The sequence below is a fragment of the Narcine bancroftii genome, chromosome 12 (assembly GCF_036971445.1).
Source record: "Narcine bancroftii isolate sNarBan1 chromosome 12, sNarBan1.hap1, whole genome shotgun sequence".
Taxonomy (NCBI): Eukaryota; Metazoa; Chordata; class Chondrichthyes; order Torpediniformes; family Narcinidae; genus Narcine; species Narcine bancroftii.
In genome coordinates this window covers 97,729,041-97,752,149 of record NC_091480.1, presented here as the reverse complement: position 1 = coordinate 97,752,149, position 23,109 = coordinate 97,729,041, and the positions used below count along the sequence as shown (strand labels likewise).

The 23,109-nt window shown below is 47.6% G+C and overlaps 2 protein-coding genes across 7 annotated transcripts in view; one reads left to right on the top strand and one right to left on the bottom strand.

Moving 5' to 3' along the window:
• Positions 1 to 23,109, bottom strand: part of LOC138746732 (integrin beta-3-like) — a 207,418-nt gene that overhangs the window by 57,881 nt on the left and 126,428 nt on the right. For 2 of the 6 annotated variants that reach the window (XM_069905065.1, XM_069905066.1), the window contains exon 1: positions 818 to 1,121. The exons of 3 other annotated variants lie outside the window; for them this stretch is intronic. In XM_069905065.1, coding sequence (XP_069761166.1) covers positions 818 to 1,109 — 292 coding nt within the window. In that variant the 5' untranslated portion in view covers positions 1,110 to 1,121. Of the gene's footprint in view, positions 1 to 817; positions 1,122 to 19,375; positions 19,514 to 23,109 lie in introns of those variants that run through there. One more of the 6 variants, XM_069905072.1, reaches the window with a different exon arrangement.
• On the top strand, positions 19,509 to 20,930 carry LOC138746733 (reprimo-like protein). The gene has a single exon (XM_069905073.1). It carries the CDS (start codon positions 19,958 to 19,960, stop codon positions 20,282 to 20,284), a length of 327 nt encoding a protein of 108 aa, XP_069761174.1. The 5' UTR covers positions 19,509 to 19,957; the 3' UTR covers positions 20,285 to 20,930.

Here is a 23,109-nt window from a genome sequence, read left to right as displayed (position 1 = left end):
ATCCCTTCTTATTTCTTCGAAATTTGCTCTTCTCCAATCCAGAACCTCAACTTTAGGCCCCTCCTTGCTCTTCCCTAAAACTAACAGAATTATGATCACTAGACCCAATTGGATCTTTATCAAGACCCAGCCCAAAATGTTAAACAGTAATTAGGTGCAGTAGCAGACCATTCAGCCCTTCCATCCTGCCATTCCATAGAATCATGGCTGATCACGCGACTTTAGTGCCCTAGTCCTGCGTTCATTCCCTACCCCTTGATCCCCTTCCCCAACAGAGCAACATCCAACACCCTTCTGGGCCCAACAAAGTTCAGTGTGAGCAACTCCCCACTCTGAGAGACAAGGTTTCTCCACATCCGAGTCCTCAATGCCTTCCCCCTTATCCTGCGACTGTGCCCCTTGTCTGGATGACAGCTCAATTCTACCCACTGAGTTTATCCAGCAGCTCGAAGTGTCTGTAGTCTTTCCGTTTTCCCAGTTTGCCACTTGTTGGACCAGACTGGGACATCCAATGTTCCAAACATTACAAGATAGAGGAGCAGAAAGAGGCCATTTGGCCCATTGAATCTGCTCCCCTTACCGCTCGTTCTCAGATCCCCGATACCTCCAGGAAAGGACACACCCATTCCTGCGCTTCAAACTTCTGGAAACATTCAGAACGTGCCGACTGTCCTTCTTGCTCCTGTTTCTCACAGATCTCCTTCGGACTTCCCCTCTCCTGCGCCCTCACCCCGGGGTACCCACCTGTGTCCCGGCCGACAGCCCCGGGAACGCTGGCTGCCCCTGGGCAGATCCTCCGGGGGTACCTGACACTCACCGTGAACGGCGGAGGCGCAGAGCAGAGCTGCCAGGGCGAAGAGGCTCGGCCACAAGCTGCGGACTCCCATGCTGCGGCTCTGGGGTCCGACGCTGCAGACGGAGGGGACGAGGCGACCGGCCGCAATCTTTCCAACAGTGAGGACCTCGGCGGAGGCTTCACAAGTTGAAGCCCGGCTCAGCCCCGCCCAGGCGGAAGCGGCCACGGGGAGAGCCTGGAGATCTGGTGGAACATACCCTGTAGACACACGCCCACATCTGGTGGAACCCACCCTGTATACACATATCCACATCTGGTGGAACACACCCTGCATAGACACACACCCACTTCTGGTGGAACATACCCTGTAGACACACGCCCACATCTGGTGGAACCCACCCTGTATACACATATCCACATCTGGTGGAACACACCCTGCATAGACACACACCCACTTCTGGTGGAACATACCCTGTAGACACACACCCACATCTGGTGGAACCCACCCTGTATACACATATCCACATCTGGTGGAACACACCCTGCATAGACACACACCCACATCTGGTGGAACATACCCTGTAGACACACACCCACATCTGGTGGAACCCACCCTGTATACACATATCCACATCTGGTGGAACACACCCTGCATAGACACACACCCACATCTGGTGGAACATACCCTGTAGACACACACCCACATCTGGTGGAACCCACCCTGTATACACATATCCACATCTGGTGGAACACACCCTGCATAGACACACACCCACATCTGGTGGAACATACCCTGTAGACACACACCCACATCTGGTGGAACCCACCCTGTATACACATATCCACATCTGGTGGAACACACCCTGCATAGACACACACCCACATCTGCTGGAACATACCCTGTAGACACACACCCACATCTGGTGGAACCCACCCTGTATACACATATCCACATCTGGTGGAACACACCCTGCATAGACACACATGCACATCTGGTGGAATACACCCTGTATACACATATCCACATCTGGTGGAACACACCCTGTATATACATATCCACATCTGGTGGAACACACCCTGCATAGACACACACCCACATCTGCTGGAACATACCCTGTAGACACACACCCACATCTGGTGGAACCCACCCTGTATACACATATCCACATCTGGTGGAACACACCCTGCATAGACACACATGCACATCTGGTGGAATACACCCTGTATACACATATCCACATCTGGTGGAACACACCCTGCATAGACACACACCCACATCTGGTGGAACACACCCTGAATACACACATCCACATCTGGTGGAACACGCCATGCATAGACACACACCCACATCTGCTGGAAAACACCCTGCATAAAAACACACCCACATCTGGTGGAACACACCCTGCATACACACATCCACATCTGGTGGAACACACCATGCATAGACACACACCCACATCTGGTGGAACACACCCTGCATAGACACACACGCACATCTGGTGGAATACCCCATGTATACACATATCCACATCTGGTGGAACACACCCTGCATAGACACACACCCACATCTGGTGGAACACACCCTGCATACACACATCCACATCTGGTGGAACACACCCTGCATAGACACACACCCACATCTGCTGGAAAACACCCTGCATAGACACACACCCACATCTGGTGGAACACACCCTGCATAGACACACACCCATATCTGGTGGAACACACCCTCTATACACACACCCACATCTGGTGGAACATACCCTGCATAGACACACACCCACACCTACATGATATACCTCAACTTTTATCTGCCCTAAGGCAAACAAATAGAAGCATGATCAGGAAGCCTGAGGCCCTTTTGGAATCCTTCTTGCCCACAGCATCCATCAAATTCTGGCTCTGGTACCTGGTTTCCATGTGCGAAAAGTAAAACACGAACGTCTGCAGACACGTGGTTTATGTAAAAATACAATGCTGGAGAAACTCAGCTGATCAGTGTCCTTTAAACAGCAAAGATAAAGATAAATGACCAATGTTTCAGCCCTGGGCCCTTCATCACATGACCCAAGATCCAGCAGCACACCTGTCTGGGTCCTTAAACCCCAAGTCAACAGCAGCTTGTGTGGGTCCTTCAGCTGATGCAGTTCACTGCTCTGTAGGATTGTCTCCTCTACATCTCCTTCTCAACAGGGGGAGGGTGTCTTCTCCGCATTTCTGGTGTCCTGCACTAGTCCACTACTACTCCGGAGTCTGAAAATCCTCCTGGTACAATGCCCAGCAGACGTGCCGCCATCTTGAGCACTGACCTCCGGGGTTGCAAGATTTAAAATAAAACACCATCATCTCCTTTAACAGACCGTTTAAATCCCATACGGAGCTGTCAGTAACACGACCGGTTAGTAGGTCCCCACAGAGCAGCGCTATGTCTCTGCTCCTTTCTCTCCTGGGTCCGTATCGGCGACAAAAGTTCCGGCAGTGCCGCCATTTTATGTATTTATCTTATGGACACTGATATACTGGGATTGGGGTAACTGACCTCCAACAGCCACAGTCACAAACTGGTGTGGTGATGCTGTAGTATTGGCATTACCACACCAGTAATCCACACAACCTCCTGAGAACCAACTACACGCCCTACCATGGATTTGCAGAAGTTACGTTATCTTGAACTTGCTAAAACAGAATGACCACAAAAACCACTAGATTATTAGAGCAACCTGTTGAGTTTTCTGGAGTCATTTAGGGAAGGAAATTGGACATTATCTGGTCTGACCCATATGTGTCTTCAAACTAAAAACATTTGGTTTGTTTTATAAGTGACTGAAAACCCTTTTCCTGCTGCACTTCGAGAATAAACTCAAGTGGCATTGATCTTGAGGTTCTTGGCATCGAATTTCATTGGGGCAAAGTCCTTCCTAGTTTAGATGTCCCTGCCACGTCCTTGTTTTAATCTAAATTGGGAGAGTATCCCATACAACTTCAAGATTCAAATTCCTTTATTGTCATATGATAGTACATAACATGTAACGTTACACAAAATTGCCTCTGCCTGCCACAAGGTAGACAAAGAGTCACCATTAATGTTGCCCCTTACATTATGAGAAAAAGCGAAGCAAAAGAGAGACCCTTCAGAGACGCTGAGGGTCCATCTGCAACTCACGCTCCAGGACCAAAGCTCAGATGCATCAGCACACCTTCAGTGCCCGAGGCCCTTTTGAGAGCCCTTCTTGCCTTCAGCATCCTCCCAAATCCTGGCTCCAAACCTGGTTCCCATGAGCCCATGACCAGCAGCCCGCAGCCCTTGAGGACCAGAGAACGCGGTTTCGTCGGGTTGTACTTGTGCAATCAGATGACAATAAACTTGACTTGAAAGGATAAGATAGCAGGTGTGTTGAGAGCTAATCATTTGAGGAGCAGAACTGTAAATTCACTGTGTGTGCGTGAAGTTGCTGACACATCCCAGCAACCCATGGCTGTGCACCTCTGGGGCTGTTAATAGATGCCAGTTTATAGGGATAAGCCATCAACGTTCAGCCTGGTCATCCAGCTAGAGGAAAGATTATTAATCTGGGATTCAGGAGAATGTTACGAGGACTGGTGGGCTTGAGTTATTAGAAGAGGCTGGATAGGTTGGAGACTTTCTCCATGGAGTGTAGGAGGTTGACTTTATAAAATCAGGAAGAGTGTAGATAAGGTCACCTCCTTTTCCCTAGGGTAGGGAAGTGAAAACTAGAAGGCACAGATTTAAGTGAGTGGAAAAATTCCAGAGGACCTGCGGGACAAATTTTTTCAACAGAGAATGGGTGGGGGGGGGGGGGGTACATGGAACAAGAAGCCAGATGAAGTAGTAGAGGTTGGTATAATTGCTCTAAATATCTGAAAGACATTTAGAGAAAGGAAATATTCAGAGCAATATGGGCCAAATGAAAGCATACGGATCTGGCTTGAATGGACAGGTTGGTTGGCATGAGGGATATAACAATATAACAATTACAGTGCAGTAACAGGCCAGTTCAGCCCTTCTAGTGCATGCCGAACACCTTCTTCCCCCCCCCCCCCACCACTAGTGTGCACCCAGCTCATAACCCTCCACACCTCTTTCACCCATGTACCTATCCAACTTTTCCTTAAATATTAAAATCAAGTCTGCATCTGCCACTTTTCCAGAAGCTCATTCCACACTCCCACCACCCTCTGAGTGAAGAAATTCCCTCTCACATTTCCCTTAAACTTTTCCCCTTCAATCTCCATCCATGCCCTCTTGTTTGAATCTCCCCCATTCTTAATGGAAAAAGCCTGTCCACATTGACTCTATCTGCCCCCCTCATAATTTTAAATACATCTATCAAATCACCTCTCAATCTTCTATGCTCCATGGAATAAAATCCTAGCCTGTTCAACGCTTCCCTGTAATTCATACCCTGAAATCCTGGCAACATTCTCGTAAACCTCCTCTGCATTCTCTCAATTCTGTTTATATCCTCCTGATAATTTGGTAACCAAAACTGCACACAATATTCCAAATTTGGCATCACCAATGACTTATATAATTTCAACATGACATCCCATCGCCTGTATTCAATATTCTGATTTATAAAGGCCAACATACTAAAGGCCTTCTTCACCACCTTATCCACATGTGACTCCACTTTCAGGGAATTATGTACCAGAATTCTTAAATCCTTTTGTTCTACTGAATTCCTCAATTGTCGACCATTTAACATTTATGACCCTTGCTGATCAGTCCTACCTACATGTAGCACCTCACACTTCTCAGTATTAAACTCCATCTTCCATCTTTCAGCCCATTCTTCTAACTGTTCTAGATCCCACTGCAAGCTTTGATAACCTTCCTCACTGTCCACAACACCACCAATCTTTGTATCAAATGCATACTAATCCAATTTACCACCCTAACATCTAGATCATTAATATATATGTCAAACATCAATGGACCCAGTATTGATCCTTGAGGCACTCCACTAGTCACCAGCCTCTAATTTGACAAACAATTTTCCATCAGTACTCTCTGGCATCTCCCATCCAACCACTGTTTAATCTATTTCACTACTTCAATATTAATACCTAATGCCTGAACCTTCCTAACTAATTTCTCATGCGGAACCTTCTCAAAGGCCTTACTAAAATTCATACAGGCAACATCCACAGCCTTCCCTTCGTCAACCTTTTTAGTAGCCTCCTTGAAAAACTCTATAAGATTTGTTAAACATGATCTGCCAAAACCGAGTTGATGACTCCTAATAAATCCCTGTATTTCCAAATAATTGAATATACCATCTCTAAGAACACTCTCCATTAATTTACCCACCACTGACATCAGACTCACAGGCCTATAATTACCAGGTTTACTTCTGGAGCCTTTTTTCAAACAGTGGAACAACATGAGCTACTCTCCAATCCTCCGGCACCTCCCCCATGGCTAGTGACATTTTAAATATCTGTTAGTGCCCCACTATTTGTACACTAACCTCCCTCAGGGACTTAGAAAATAGCTTGCCACTCAGGGACAGACTCTGTACTCTCAAAATTTCCCCTTTGAATATCCTCCTTTCATCTGTAACATCCCTGAAAATAAATTATCCCAATTCGCACCCTCTAAATCCACTCCTCAAAATTTGCCTTATTCCAATTAAGAATCTAAACCCTAGCCCCAGTCTTATCCTTCTCCATTATTAACCTAAAACAAATAGTATTATGATCACAAGACCCAAAGTGACACCCAACACAAACCTCTGTCACCTGATCTATCTCATTCCCTAATAGGAGATTCAGTACAGCCCTCTCTAGTCAGTTCTTCTATGTATTGATTTAGTAAACTTTCCTGAACACATATGACAAACTCCAACCCATCCAGCCCTTTTACAGTATGGGTGTCCCAGTCAATGTGTGGAAAGTTAAAATATCTACAATCACCACCTTATGTTTACTACATATATATGCTATCTCCTTACAAACGTTCTTCTAATTCCCTCTGTCCATTAGGGGGTCTATAATACACTCCCATTAGTATTTTCATTCCCTTCCCATTCCTCAACCACTCAAATGGCCTCACCGGATGAGCCTTCCAATCTATCCTGCCTTCTGCTGTAATGTTTTTTCTACCCTGTTCGATCACACCTAAAACAATGGTATCCTGGAACATTTAGCTACCAATCATGCCCCTCCTGGAACCAAGAATCACTGATGGCTACAATATCATATTTCTATGTGTCAATCTAAGCTCATCCACTTTACTTACAATGCTCCTTACATTGAAATATATACTTGAGAGAATGTTCCCCAATTCACTCCTTTGATTACCATTTATTTTTACCACCACCACCACCCCACTAACTTTAACATTCTTGTTCCTCTCTCCCTTCATACCTAGGTGTTCTTCTACCCTAATCTCCGCAGTCTCATTGTGATTACCACCCCCTTGCCAAATGAGTTTAAGCTCAACAGCTCTAGCAAACCTTCCTGCCAGGATATTATCCCTTTTTAGTTCAAGTGCAGCCGTCCTTTTATGCAGGTCAGACCTTCTCCATAAGAGATCCCAGTGATCCAGAAATCTGAACCCCTGCCCCCTGCCCCAACTCTTTAGCCACACATTCATCTATTCTTACCCTCTCTAGCACATGGCACAGGCAGCAATCCCGAGATTACCACCCTTGAACTTTTGCATTTTAACTTCGTTCCTAATTCCATATATTCTTTCTGCAGGACCTCATCCCCACTTCTATCTACGCCATTGGTCCCTACGTCGACCACAACATCTGGCTGCTTGCCCTCCCCCCTCCTGGATGCTGTGTACTCAATCAGAGACATCCCTGATCATGGTATTTGGGAGGCAACAAACCAACCAGGTGCCTCGATCTCATCCAGCAAACCTCTTATCTGCTCCTCTAACCAGCAAGTCCCCAGTTAGAAGAACTCTCCTCTTTTCCCCTCTTCCCTTCTGAGCCAAGGAGCCAGCCCCTGTGCCAGAGACCTGACCACTGAAACGTCTCTGGTAGGTCACCCCCCCCCCCCCACCCAACAGTATATTTATTATTGGGGGGAACAACTGCAGGGACAGTACTGTCTGTCTCTCCAACTTCCCTTTCCTTAGTTACCTAGTTAGCTGACTCCTGTCTGTCTTCCTGTAACTCCTACCTATGATTGCCTCTGCCTCCCTTATGATCTGAAGTTCATCCAGCTGCAACTCCAGTTCCCTAACACGGACTAACTGGATGCACCTTTTGCAGGTGTAGTCATTAGGAATATTTGTGTTGTCCCTGACCTCCCACACCCTGCAATTGAGCACAGGACGACCCCAACCTGCTTCCACAACTTGCTCTTAAATTAAATAAAATAAACTTACCAACCCTATCTCACCAGGAGCATTTCCTCAGCCTCTGCTCACCAAAGCCTCTCAAGCCAAAGCCTCGAAGTCCCACTCCTTCACTACGCCTCTCACTCACTGGGCCGCTCCTTTACCTCATTCATTCTTTATTGGTTCTTGCCAAAGGCACTGCTTCCCTGATGTAAAACAGGAGCCAACACACTAATAGTATCATGAAGAAACCACGTCAGTGCCTCTACTTCCTCAGGAGTTTAAGAAGGTTTGGTATGACACCAGAAACCCTGGCAAATTTCAACAGATGTGTGGTGGAAAGTGTGCTGAATAGCTGTATCATGGTCTATTACGGGGACACCAATGCCCCTGAGTGTAAAGCCCTCCAAAAGGTAATGGACTCAAGCCCAGGACATCACAGACAAAATCCTCCCCACTAATGAGAACATCTACAGAGAACGCTACCATCGGATAGAGCAGCAATCATCAAAGATCCACACCACCCAGCACTGTTCTCACTGCTGCAATCAGGAAAGAGGTATCGGTGCCACAAGACTCGCATCACCAGGTTCAGGAACAGCTGCTACCTACCCCTCCATCATCAGATCCTCAACAACAAACTCAATCAGAGACTCATTTAAGGATTCTTACTTGTGCACTTTATTGATTTTCTTTGTTCTCTCTGTATTGCACAGTCAGTTTGTTTACATTTGTTATCTGTTTACTACTTTATTTGTTTACATGTTTACGCAGTGTACAGTTTATTTTTGCACTATTAATTAGTGGTCATTCTGTCGTCCCCAAAGGAGAAAAAATTTCAGGGTGATATGTGATGCAATGAATGTACTCTGACAATAAATCTGAAATCTGATTCTATGCAAATGGTTGAAGCTCATTTACAATGATGCAAGAACAATCTTTGGCTGCTGCTTGGAAGTGTGAATTAAAGGCAGAATTCTGGAAATGCTTGGCAGATCAGGCAGCATTTGTAGAGAGTATCAGAGTTCTTCAATAATCTCTCAGAACTGGTATGTCAAAGCCAAAGCATTTTCGGATACAAAGGGAGACAAGAGCTGACGGAGAGTTGGGGTGTGTGCAAAGGTGGATTTTTAATTTTCAAATTTAGACATACAGCACAGTAACAGGCCTTCTGGCCCACGCCACCCGAATACCTCAATTAACCTACAACCCCTGTAGGCTTTTGAAGGATGGAGAAGAGAAGGAAAGGGAAGGGTGGAGGAGAGGGGGAGATGAGACATCCAGGAGACAGGGGAAGGAAGGTATCAAAGTCATGAACTGAATAGCAAACGACAGAAGTAGAGCAGGTGAGTGAAGAAAAAGTAAATGCTAAACTGTTCTCTGAAAAGGATAGAGAAGAAATGGTCTATGGATAATGAAAATATAAACAGAGGTTGGAATCACTGAATCAACCAACCTTCCTCACTGCAGTTGAGTGAATCACATTCGGCAAGCCTGTCACTGGAGTGGAGTTAATCAACAGAGCATCTGGAACCCTTTCCGTTCATATCACCTTCGCTCCAGGAGAAGTTCATTCCATCTTCAGTTACTGACAAAGGGATAAAAGGCTCTGGTCCAAAACATCGACCGTTCTTTTTCTCGCTCAACCTGCTGAGTTACTCCCAGTGTGTTTTTTGCTCCAGAATCCAGCATCTCCTGTGTCTCTTCATCATTTGAAAGGTCTCGATCTCCATAGATACTGACTGACCTGTTGAGTATTTCCAGCATTATCTATTTTTATTTAGACTTCACAGTGAACTGTGGGCTGGAGTTATCGCTTATCTCAGTCCAACACGCAGAAAGCCCAGATAACACCACAGCTCAGCGCACCAGCAACACAGGCTATTTGTAGTAACAGATCTCCACCCTATCTTTGAAATAGATGTACATTTGGAATCTTATCCTGAGGAAGTGGGAGAGAGAAAGAGAGACAAGGGAAGGAAGAGGTGTAAGAGAAGGAGGTAAGGTCAGAGAGAGAGAGTGGGTGACAGAGTGAGTGAGTCACGATGAGAGAGGGGGACAGAGAGAAAGAGAGAGAAACAAAGAGGGTGAGACAGGGACAGAGAGAAAGGGGAGGGAGAGAGAGAGAGAGAGAGAGAGAGAATGAGAGGAAGAGACAGAGAGAGGGATAGAATGGGAGAGGAAGAGAGAGGGACAGAGAGAGGGGGGGAGGGTCAGAGAGAGGGACAGTGAGTTTGAGGAGAGAAAGGGAGAGAGTTCAGAGGCTAGATTGTTGGGGGCACTTTACAGAGGAAGTTAATGTCCTTGAAATATCAAGGGAGGATATTGTCCAAACAGGTGAAGAGGCCTGGCCTAGAATGGCAACTTGGTCAGCATGGATTAATTGGGCAGAAAGGCTTGTTCTATGCTGTATGAAGTTATGATTCTATTATGGGCTCCAGAATATTGGCATGAAGAAGAGGAGAAGCCCAGGGACGTCAGCCATGATAAATGTTCAATGGTGGAGAGGGTATGTTGGACCTAAAGTTCTACTCCAGCTCCTGTGTGGAAGGACAAGGGAGTCCCATCTATTTTCTGGTTGTGGGGAGAATGTATGAGAGTAAAGGTGAGAAGTGTGGTTGAGAGCTCTACCAGCAATGGTGGAGAGGAAGCCATGGTGAAAGAGTCAGGAAGATATCTTAAAAGCAATGATTTGGAAAGTCAGGTCATCAGAACGATGATGGTTCCCATATAGAGGTAGGGTTGGCCTGTATTCCTGAGAGTTCCCACAGTCGCACCTGTAAATTTAAGTGGATTTAATGGAAGACGATTCAGGGGGTCTGGGTGGAGCTCTGCTCTGCTCAAAAGGACAGATAGGGCCCCCCTGGTGTGGGATGGAGATCCGGAAGGATTGGACTTCCATTGAGGTGGAGTCAGCTGGAAGTGAGAACAAAGATATTGTTACATTTCAAATTAAAACCAGTCACCTGCACATGACAAGTTGTACATCTCCGTGATTATAGAGTCCTTCCCTTCTGAAGAAGACTGACAATACCTCAGAATCAGTATTTATTGTGATGAACTTCACAAATTCTCTTTTGCAGCAGCATTATCGCAGAGGAAACATTTATATAACGAAATAAATAAAAATAGTGCAAGCAAAAGAAAGAGACAAAGGCCTTGTCTTTGGTTCATTGATCATTCAGGAATCTGATGGCAGTGGGGAAGAAGCTGTCCTTGTGCTGTTGAGTGTTCATCTTTAGGGTCCTGTACCTTTTTCCCGATGGTAGCAGAGTGAAGAGGGCCTGGGTGGTGGTGGGGGTCCTTGAGGATAGAGGCTGCTTTTTTTAAAAACACTGCCTCATGTAGAAGTTCTCGATGGAGTGAAGTCTGGTGTCCGTGATGTCACAGGCCGAGTTAACAACCCTCTGGAGTTTAAGTTTATTCCTGTCCTGAGTGTAGGCACCTCTGTGCCAGGCAGTGATGCAACCAGCCTGAAGGTTCTCCATGGAACACATGTAGAAGTTTGCGAGAGTCTTTGGTGACGTACCGAATCTCCTCAAACACCTCACAAAGGATAGCTGCTGCCGAGCCTTCTTCATGAGTGCCTGCTCTCCTTCCCTCACTGGTGCTAAATCATGACCAAAAATGAAAGGTCATGACCCAATCCAGCCCAGGTACAGAATACAGGTAACCCTCAGGCCACCTACAAAAAAGATATCAATAAGATGGAAAGAGTGCAAAGAAGGATATTGCCCGGACTTCAGGAACTGAGTTACAAGGAAAGGTTAAACAGGTTAGGACTTTATTTCCTGGAGCGTAGAACAATGAGGGGAGATTTGATAGAGGTATTTAAAATTATGAGGCGGATAGACAGAGTAAACGTAGATAGGTTTTTTCCATTGAGGGTCGGTGAGATACAATTCAAAGGACATGGGCTAAGGGTGAAAGGGGAAATGTTTAGGGGGAACTTCTTCATACAGGGAGAGGTGGGGTGTGGAATGAGCTGCAGTTGTAGTGATGAATGTGGGCTCAATTTTCACATTTAAGAGGAATTTGAACAGGAACATGCATGGGAGAGATATGGAGGGCAATAGGCTGGGTGAAGGTCAGTGGGATTAGGAAAAAAAGTGGTTCAGCACAGACTAGAGGGGCCTGTTTCATGCTGTAATGTTCTATGGTTCTACCTGTATTGTCCTGGGTAGCAACAAGTCCCATCACTCAATGCCTCAACCACTCCCACCCTCATCAACAAAGCAAAAAAAACTGAGAAATTCCTTGTGGCGATGAGTCCAGGCTTGAATATGGAATACAGAGCACCTCATACCCATGCAAAGTGATTTGCTTCCAAGCCACACCCACTGTGAACTCTGATAATCCAGTCAAAAATCAGAAGTGGGCTTCGAACCTATGAACAAAATGGTTGGGGGGAAGAGCACAGTCCCACAGGCAGGAGGCAGGTGGATAAGGGAGAGAAGGCACACCAACAACTAGGAATGGAGGGGGGGGGTGAAGAGTTGGAGGAACTTTGAGGCCTTCCAGTTCAGAGCACCCAAAATGCCCTCTTTCTGCCAAAAATGTGACTTACTCTCCACCACCATCAACTCAGCCCTCACCTGCATTGCCTCCATTTCGCACTCAACTGCCTTCCCCCCTTTCGCCCCCAGACACAACAAAAAAAGGATTCCCCTTGTCCTCACCTTCCACCCACCAGCCTCTGTAAATTCTGCCACCTTCAACGTGATCCCATCACCAGAAACATCTTCTCGTCTCCTCCACTCTCCACCTTCTGTAGGGTCCACTCCCTCTGTGACTTCCTTGCCCACTCATCCCTCTCGGCACCTTCCCCGTGGCCGGAAGAAGAGCCACACTTCACCTACACCTCCTCCCGCACCACCATTCAGGGCCCCAAACAGTACTTCCAAGTGAAGCAACACCTCACTTGTGAATCTGCAGGAGTCACCTACTGCATCCGGTGCTCCCGTTGTGACCTCCTCTACATCGGAGAGACTGGGCATAGACTGGGAGATCAATTCTCCGAGCACCTTCACCATTTCAATTCACCCTTATGCTGATGTGTCTGTCCATGGGCTCGTGTACGGTCAAACCAAGGATACTCGTAAATTGGAGGAACAACACCTAACTTTCCATCTGGGCACTCTCCAACTGGATGGATTCAATATCAACTTCTCTACCCTACCTTCTGTTCTATCTCTCTTCCATATTCCTCCGTCTCCATTCCTCCAACTCTCCAACTCTTTCCTTCTCCATTCATAGAGCCATCCCACCTCCCCCCATTTGCTGCTGTGCCCTCCTTCTCTTATCCACCTATTACCTCCTGCCTATGGGACCATGCTCCTCCCTGCCCCTCCCCATAACCATTTTGTTCAGGTGCCTGCCCACACCTTGATGAAGGGCTCAAGCCCAGAATGTTGGTGATGTATCTTTACCTTTGTGATATAAAGGACACTGTTTGACCTGCTGAGTTTCTGCAGCTTTGTGTTTTTACTTCAATTTCGGTATCTGCAGACTTTAGTGTTTTACTTTGAACCTATGACCTCATGACTCAGAGCAATGTCAAGTTGTCAAGTTGAAGTCTTGCACTCGGAGTAGATAATGTGGCTGCCATGTAATTAAGGGCTCATGCGGAGTGGGAACGTTGTAAGCGAATGTGAAAACTTGCCCCAGTCTTTCCCGTGACTGAGGAGAAGCAGGGAGCACTGGATTTAGCGGGAGGTTAGCGCTAAATGTGCTGCTCCCTCCTGAGCTGTCAGCTGGAATGTGGCCGCAGCTGCCAATTTGCAGAGCCTCGACATTTCTCTCCCTTTACCAACATCGTGTTGGCCAAGGAAAATACGGCTGAATGAGCATTGCTTCTAAAAAAATCTCAAGGACCAAGAAAATAGGAGCAGGAAAGAGCCCATTTAGGCCCCAAAATCCTGCCCCACCAATTGACATGATCATGGGACATCAGTTCCAGGTCCCTCTCTTCTGTCCTGTCAGTTCCCTGTTGCCCTCAGTTCCCTGCACCAGTCCTCTCCCAGAGTGTGCAACACCTCAAGGCTGCTGCTGTACATAGGCACCGCCAACTTGGGCTCAGATGCCATGGTCACAGGATTTTAAAATTTAAGGCCTGTAGGACTTGGCAGTAGAACCCTTCACAGTAGTGCTGTGTCTCCACTCCCCACAGGTCCGCACCAGAGGCAGAGCTGCCACTGCAGTGCCGCCCTTTGGGACTCTTTGGCTCTTGAAAACATCTCAACTTGTCTGGTCTCCTCAGATAAGACCACCCCTTCATTCCTCCAAACTCAGAGAAATGTCGACTGAATTTACTTAACTGTTGTGATAGGATAAACATTCCATTCCATGAATTATCCCAGAGGACTTCCTCCAATCCCAGAATGTCCTGCCTTAAATCGGGGATAGTGTGCGAGGTAACAATTGTAACAATACCTCCCTATTTGTTAATGCTAACCCTCTTGTGATAAAGCAATACTGTGATAGTCTTCTCAGAATCTAATCAGGATCGTCATGAGCATGTGTTGTTGTGCATTACAGGTGGAAAAATTGCCATAAATTACATTTCTGTAAATCACTATGTAGAAATAAATGAATTAGTGCAAAAGGAAAGTGAGCTGGTGTCTGTGGTTCACTGTATATTCAGAAATTTGAAGAAGCGGCCCTTGTGGTGTTGGGTGCTCGTCTTCAGGCTCCTGTACCTCTTTCTTGATGGTGGCAGAGAGAAGAGGGCATGGCTGGGTGGTAGAGGATGCTTTCTTGATCTCTTTAATGGAGTGAAGACTAATGTCCTTGATGGTAGCCTTTTCCTGTCCTGTGCATTGGCACCTCCGCACCAGACAGTTATGCAAACCGTCAGAATGCTCTTGACAGCACATCTGGAGAAATTTGCATGTGTTTGGTGATAATACCAAATCTCCTCAAACTCCTAATGAAATATAGCCACTGGTGAGCCTTCTTCATGATTGCTTGAATGTGATGGCCCCAGATAAGTCTTCAGAGACGTTGACACCCAGGAATTTGACTTCTCCACATCCTCAGTCATGATGAAGAGTTTTGGCTTGAAACGTCAACCATACTTTTTCTCCGCTGATGCTGCTCGACCTGCTGAGTTCCTCCAGTAGGTTGTATTTAGATTCACCACTTTATGTCTCTGTGGCTGACCCCAAGCATATCCATGGCTTTGAACAAAAAGCTGGTGTGTAGGAACACTGCCACCTGCTGGTTTTCCCCAAATTACACACCACCTTGCTTTAAATTTGAATACAGGCATACAACATGGTAACAGGCCCTTCTGGCCCACAAACCCATGCTGTCAAAATACGTCAATTAACCTACAAAACCTGATTGTATTTGAAAACTGGGAGGAAACTGGAGCACCCGGAGGAAACCCGCGCAGACATGGGAATAACGTACAAACATGCGGGGTTCCAACTCCGGTCGCTGATGCTGTAACAACATTGTGGTTACCTACTACACTAACCATGCCACTCAACCTTGTCTTGGAAATATATTACTGGATCTTCTTGATTATGGATAAACAGGAAAGTCTGCAGATGCTGGGTGAAATACACAGGTTCTGGAGAAACTCAGCAGGTTATGCTGCACCTATCGGAAGTAAAGGGAAACCAACATTTTGGGCCTAAGCCCTTCGTCAAGGTATGAGGAAAAGCAGCAAGGCACCTGAATGAAATAAAGGTGGGGAAGGGAGGAACAAGGAAAGGAGGGAGGTAGGGGCGGGGATGCAGCACAGGTTAACAGAAAAGAGGTCACAGGTGTATGAACCTCCTCCCGGTTCTCTGGTTTCCTCTCATCCTTCAAAAAGTATCGGGGTTGAAGGTCAATTGGGTGTAATTGGGCGACATGGGTTCATGGGCCAGAACAGCCTGTAATCGTGCAGTATATCTAAATTTAAAAAAAAAGCCAAACCTCATTTTCCCAGAAATCCTGCAATCTCTGGAGCTGGGAGGCAGCAACATGACCTGCCGCATCCCTGTTTTGCCCAAACTCACCAACTCGTACAAGCCTGAGTGAGGTTTGAACCCAGGATGCCTGGTTTACAATACCAGGGCCCTTGCTATGAAGTCTCTTTCCATTTAGCCTTGGACCCAACTTCCCACCATTGCCAAAGCAACCTGTTATCAGTCCCATCTCCAATTTTCCCTTTAACCGCACAATGCCCCACTCTCTCTAATCCTGTAATCAGCCCTTTGCCAATTTCTTCTGTTTATCTTTGCTGTTGATCTCACTCCACAGTAAAGAACGAGGGGAGACAGCCAGTGCAATGAAACCAGAGAGGGAGAGTTGAGAGAGGGACTCACAGAATTTCCATCAGAGAGGAACAAAGACTTCTCAGTGATGCTGCTCTCAAGGCACTGAGTTCCTCCAGCAAACCTCTCAGCTCCAAATTCCAGTATCTGCAGCCTCCAGTTTATTACTTCACTGCAAAGTCTCTTTAAAGTGTCAATGTTCAATAAGAATTAAAGAATTATTGAAGACCCTTTCATCCATCACATCGTATCTATGATCCACGACCATCAGGAAGGAGGTACAGGAACATCAAAATCAGGACAGACAGGCTGGGAAATTGCTTCTTTCCACAGGCTGTGAGATTGATGAACAGTATCCTGTAACAAAGTAAATCATTCCAAAATATTTATATCTTTATGTATATATGGAATTATTATGTGCTGTGTATGATGTATGTGTGTGCAACTGTTATTGGGAGAAATTCTGTTTCATATAGTTGTAAATATACAGATGATAATAACCTTAAATGAGGTTTTCCTTCTCTGTTCTACAGGGGTTCTGTTCCCCTTTGTGGTTTTTTTTACACTGCCTATCTCCCCTCTACACTGTCTTGACGAAGTGTTCTGACAAGAATAGTGGTCAATTAATTTTCTCCCCCACTGATGCCACTCGATCTGCTGAGTTCCTTCAGCAGTTTGTATTTTTCTCCAGAAGCCAGAATCTGCAACCCCCTGTGTGCCTCTTCACAAACCCATCTTTTCATATATTTGACAAAGGAGAAGATTGTTTGGCCCATCAAGACTATGCTAACCCAGAGCAATCCCATCAATCAGATTTCCCCAATCATTTCCTGTAACTCGCTTTCCCAGCTGGATTCACCCCTCCCCCCCCCACCTACCTGTACTGGGGTGGGGGGGGGGGGGAGGGTAAATTACAGCCAACATTAAACCTCTAACTGATGCAGCTTCGGGATGGAGGAGGAAATCAGAGTCCACGGAGAACATGAAAACTCCACACAGCTGATCTAGCTACTGGAGCAAGGAGGTAGCTACATTACCCACTGCAACGCTGCACCTTCAGCTCTCCGGGAGATGGGAGCCCAGGCTTCCAGGTTCAGAAGATCCAAGTTATGGAACCAAACCCTTTCTCTTTCACTCTGCAGTCAGTCCCAGTCCCATTACAGGGAGCTACAAATACATATTCACCACGCTGAAGATGACATTAGAACAGGCAAGAAACAGTTTGGTTTGACAAACAGAGAAGTAACGTGGAGGATCAGAGAGGTATTCCTAGAGGTTGCAGCCAGGAATCCTGGCCAGGGTCACTCTCTGGACTGAACACAGGTGCTCTGCACAGTACTCACCCAACATGTGTCTGCACTCTTCAGTGCATAGGAAACTCCAGTGTGATCACTGAACACAGTCTGTGCTCTTTCTCTCTGTCCCTCTCTATCTCGCTCACTCCCTCTCTCTCTTGCTCCCTCTCCCTATCTCTCTCCTCTCTTTCTATCTCTATCACTTTCTTTCTCTCGATCTCTGTTTCTCTTCCCCTCTCTCTCTCCCTCTCTTCCTTTCTCTCATTTTCTTATTCTCCCTCTTTCTCTTTGCCTCATTGCCACTTACCAATGAACCTACTGATAGGTCTTTTGATGGAGAGGAAATCCACAAGGGTGCAGGGAGAAGGCCAAACTTCACAGTCACTGCACCATAGGTCAGAATCAAACTCATGTTCCTGGCGCCTTGTGGCAACAGCACGAACAGCTGTCATAGGGTTACAATGGCATTGCAACATGTGGACCAGTAGCTGGGCAATGAGCCCCACAGGCCTGCTCTGCTATTTACGTACAGATACTGTAACACCCCTTGGTTGTCAATTATGCCTGGTTTGGAAATTCAGGTGCCCAGGAACTCAGAGGCCGCAGAAGGTGGCACGGTGGCAAACATGGCCCAATCCACCACAGTCTCCGACCTCCCATCAGTTGCGGACACTGCCCCTAGAGGTTTGGGGTCTTCTGCAGCTTTCTGTAATCCTATAAAGTCGCAGGATAGACGGGAGCTTGAGAAACAGAACATTTGCAGACCTTGACCAAACTCGGAGCTGCTGGGAGAACTCAGCAGGGCTGGTAGCATCCGGGGGTCAATCAACGTTTCGGGTTGAGACCCTTTCTGGAAACTATGACTAAAAAAACTAAAACTAAGTGAAATGACATATCTGAGGGAGAGGGGGAAGAATTTGGGAAGGGACCCAGAGGTTATGAGACTGAAGGTGTAAGAGATGGAGAGACGGGGAGAGGGAGAGACCACAAGGAAGGGGAAGTTAGAGAGAGGGGAAAATGGTAAGCACGGGAGTTCGCAAAGATGGGAGGGGGTGAGTTACCTAAAACGGGGAGAAAACACCCATCCTTACGTTAGTTGGGGTTGTAACAAGATCAGCCACAGAACGGACTCGAAGGGCGGAATGGCCTGACCCTGCTGCCCATTTAGAGGTGATATTGCGGGAAGAGCTGGAACCAGCGGACTTTGCCACACACACTGTACTGACCAGCAGTGCGAGTAGAAGACAAAAGCTTTAATAAACTAATATGTACAGGAAGAGGTCTTGTCTCTCTGCAAGACGAACCTGGAAGGCTAGACTGGAGCTCTGGACTGCTTTATAGACAAGGACACCGGGATGACCCCTGGTAACCCAGTGGTGGAATTCCATCTCACCACACACACCTCGTGGAAGAACCTAGGCGTGCGCTGAGTTCACGGCCGAGCTCCCAGCACCGGCTCCTGTGGGTGGGTGACGGCTCGCTGGCCTCGGGCCAACAAAGGGTGGGTGGGCGAGTGAGCTCCGCGCGGAGCTGGGGTAAGGGGGGCGGGGTAACCATTCCCCGGACAGCCCCGGGAGCTCAGTGGGATCACAGCCTGGAGATTCCGGCCACTCTCCGAGTGGGAGAAAGCTGCCGCCCTGAGCTAAAACAAAGAAGTCAGACAGAGCCATCGTTTCGGCGGGGGGGGGGGGTCTCCGACCTGAAACGTTGACTGATCGATTCCTCCCCTCGGATGCTGCCTGGCCCTCTGGATGCTTCCGAAACCGAAACGTCGGTGGGTTGGTCGACGGGGTCAGGCGTGGCTTCCTTGGCCGCTGGGTGTGTGCGCGCTGTCGGGGAGGTGGGTCGGGCGCGGAGTGGGGGTGAGCCGTGAAGCGCAGGACAGCGACACGGCCGAGGCTGTTCCCGAGAGCTGCGGGCCGTCGGAGGAACAAAGGCTGAAATCACACCGCCAGAGGCTTCCGAGAAATCGGGGGAAGTTTTCATTTTGTGCCTCCGTCGGCGGCGGGTCTCGCCGTCAGGTTCTCTCCTCCCTTCCAAGTGGCGGTGGTTGGCTCCGGGTTCCTTTATAAAGCGTGCTTGGCTTTCGGCTGACGGGCAGATCCTGAATGCAGAAGCGAGCAGGGCGCACCGAGGAAGCCGACCGCTCACGGACCCAGGACGCATCGGCTCGTTCAGCCAGGAACACTTTCCATGAAGAACTCCCAACGAGCACCCTGAACTTCCCCCTTCCCCTCTTTCTTCTCGGCCGCCTTCAGAGACTTGCCCTGCGAACAAAGAAATGAATTCTACTTTTTTCAATCAGTCCGTGGTCGAAGGGGGCTTTTTCTCCGCCAAGGGACACGGTCTGGCCACGGTTCTTGGATGCTGTAACCAGACCACGGTGAGTTCAGATGGCTCCCTCAGCCTCAATCAAGAAGAACAAAAACTCTTCATCATGAGAGTGGTTCAAATCGCTGTCCTCTGCGTTCTCTCCTTGACTGTCATATTCGGTATTTTCTTTCTGGGCTGTAATTTAATGATTAAATCGGAGAGCATGATCAACTTCCTGGTGAAGGACCGAAGACCCTCCAAAGACGTCGAGGCTGTGATAGTTGGCTTGTACTAGTAACAGCCCGCTTCACCATTTAAAAAAAAGATCAGTGAGTCGGTGCTGATTGCGCGTCGACCGCTGACCACCTCTCCCGAGGCAGGGAGGGGGACCGAGGGCGGCGAAGGGATGCGGTTAAAGGCGCGGATCGGTGGGTTGAAACAACGAGGGAACAAGGTTGCGATTAACATCGCATTTTTCTGGGGAAAGTGTTGGAATTTCCAGATGGGCGTCGAATGGCCCTGACGAGCATGGCACGGTTATGCTGCATGTAGAATCGGGTAATACTTAAATATTGCATGACAAAAATCACACGGATTAGAAAGGATTCGATTGCGAAAGAGGAGATGTAGCGGGAGGCAAAGGAAGACTTTTGCAATTGGCATCTATTGCATGTGAAATCTATTTACCAGTCATTCTTACAATTCGACCTGTACATGAAACTAACAGCGAACAACAACAAAAAAAACCATTTTGTAATATATTTTCTTCAGAACTAGTTTTTAATCGCATGTTTTGTTACCGCGAGTCGGTACCCCAGTCTGTTGCACCGTCTCGCCAAAGCTTTCCACTCGATGTGGCTCCGGGACATAGTAGGACTTTTAAAGATTCTTGTTTTTAAACACTGTAATGCAAAGTCTCATTGATATATAAAAAAAAATTCCAAAACACAACGTCGGTGAGTGGCTTCATATTATTGACCCGTCCCGGAGAAGCGGCTGTCTAAATGCTTTTCAATGAATTTAGTTGGGGGTGAAAAATGTAAAGAGGGGAGAAACTGAGCTGTTAACCAGGATTCCTTTGATACACAGTGGTCAAAAACAAGCACTGCAAAGTTTATGAGAGCAAAGACTAAAATGCAGATGTTGGAAATCTAAAGCGGGCGGAAATACTCAGCGCATAAATGTAGTAAAACTCAAAACTCGAATTGACACCACAACGCTAGAGAAACTCAGCAGGTCAAACAGTTTGCTCATCCACCTTGATGAAGGGCTCAAGCCCGAAACGTTGCTGATGTGTCTTTACCTTTACTACATAAAGGACACTGCTGAGTTTCTCCAGCATTTTGTGTTGGACAGCAGATTTTTAAAAAATCATGTATCAGATCGGCGAGAATGACGCCGAACTTCCTCGGCGTGGCTTGTACTGTGGGCAAACACAGTATTGGGAACACTTCGTAAACCAGACAACATATCCAAACACCTGAATCACGATCCCTCCACGGACACCGCTGAGTGTTTTTCTGTTAATTAGAGGCAAGTTTATCATCTGAGTCAATAACAAGGTTTATTTGACTGGGGTTAGTGGCATTGTTTTGTTCATGAACGCGCAATGAATATCAGCCAGCTCAAAGCCCAAGGTTCAGATAGGAGCCTCCACTCGCGTGTAAAGTCCGCCACCTCTCCCGCGCCGGCCCAGCTCCTTCGGACCTGCCGGTGGGAGAGAGTGTGCGGGCGTGGCGGAGGGCGTGTAGTCAGCGGCCTGGTTCCAAAGGGGATTCCCCAAACTGGCCAAAATTGGGTTCAGAGTCAAGAGTTCGTCACACAGTACAAGTCCCCGAAAAGCGAAGGCGCTCACATCCCCAAAGCTGAAACCTCACCTGCCAGACGAAAAGTGGGGAAAAAAGTTTGAAAACCACTGGTTTAGTGAGAGAATGCTTGGTTTCATGAGAGATTGGGTCCGTTCATTTGGAGAGAAGATACTGTTTCAACGCGCAGAGGGGGCAGGTGTGGGGGTTAAGAAACTAATTGTGAATTTACATAGATTGTTTCTGGAGTTGAGAGAATATTTCTGGGATTGAGTGGAGTGCCGAGCCTGGGGTGATGCGGACAGCACAGCCGACTGTCACACCCGCCGCTACCTTCACACTCTCCGCACCCATCGCTGCCTCCAGTCGACAGGTTGTCCCATCTCTATCGCCGTCTCTAAAGGCGGAGACGTGAACGTGAAGAGTGCCGGCAGCAGAACCCGGAGCCCCTCTCGCCGCCCCTTCTTGCAGCTTTTGGACAACGAGTGATCGACCTCCTTCATTCTCTATCCTCCCTGAGCGCCCACACCCTGGAACCCTCTCGTTCAGAGCCTGGACCGCCCTGCTGTCAGGCAATGTAAGCCCCCTCGCATCGTCCCGGAGTTTGGGGGAGATACTTTTCCCCATTCCGGACAAGTAGCAAAAGGCCAGGTGAAGACGGCGATAGAGATGGGACAACCTGACGAGTGGAGGCAGCGCTGGGTGTGGAGAGTGTGAAGGTAGCGGTGGATGTGACAGTCGGCTGTGCTGTCCGCATCACCCCAGGCTCGGCACTCCACTCAATCCCAGAAATACCCCCACACCTACGCGTTGAAACAGTACCTTCTCTCCAAATGAACGGACCCAATCTCTCATGAAACCAAACATTCTCTCACTAAACCAGTGGTTTTCAAACTTTTATTCCCCCACTCACATACCACCTATGCCATGTGTGCTCTGTTGTTAATAAGGGATTACTTAAGGTGGTTTAGGACGGGGGAAAAGTTGAGAACTCTGCACTAAGCGATCAGTGTCACAGTGAGCAGTTTACCCCAGAATCAATGATTCCATCGCTCGCTGTCCCCAACCCCTTCCCTCTCACAAGGCCACCCTGCCAGGGAATAAATCGGGCAACGGAGGGACGATCCCCGGACTCTGCCATCTCCGAGGTGCCCTCCCACGGGACGACTGGTCTCCCGCCCTTGGTCACCTCTCTCCACCCAGTGACCGCTTCACAGGATTCCGAAGTCCTTAAGCGGAATTGGAACAAGATAATAACGTGAAATCGGAGAAAATGGAATTTGTTTGTTCCAATTTCGGGACCTGATCATTATTG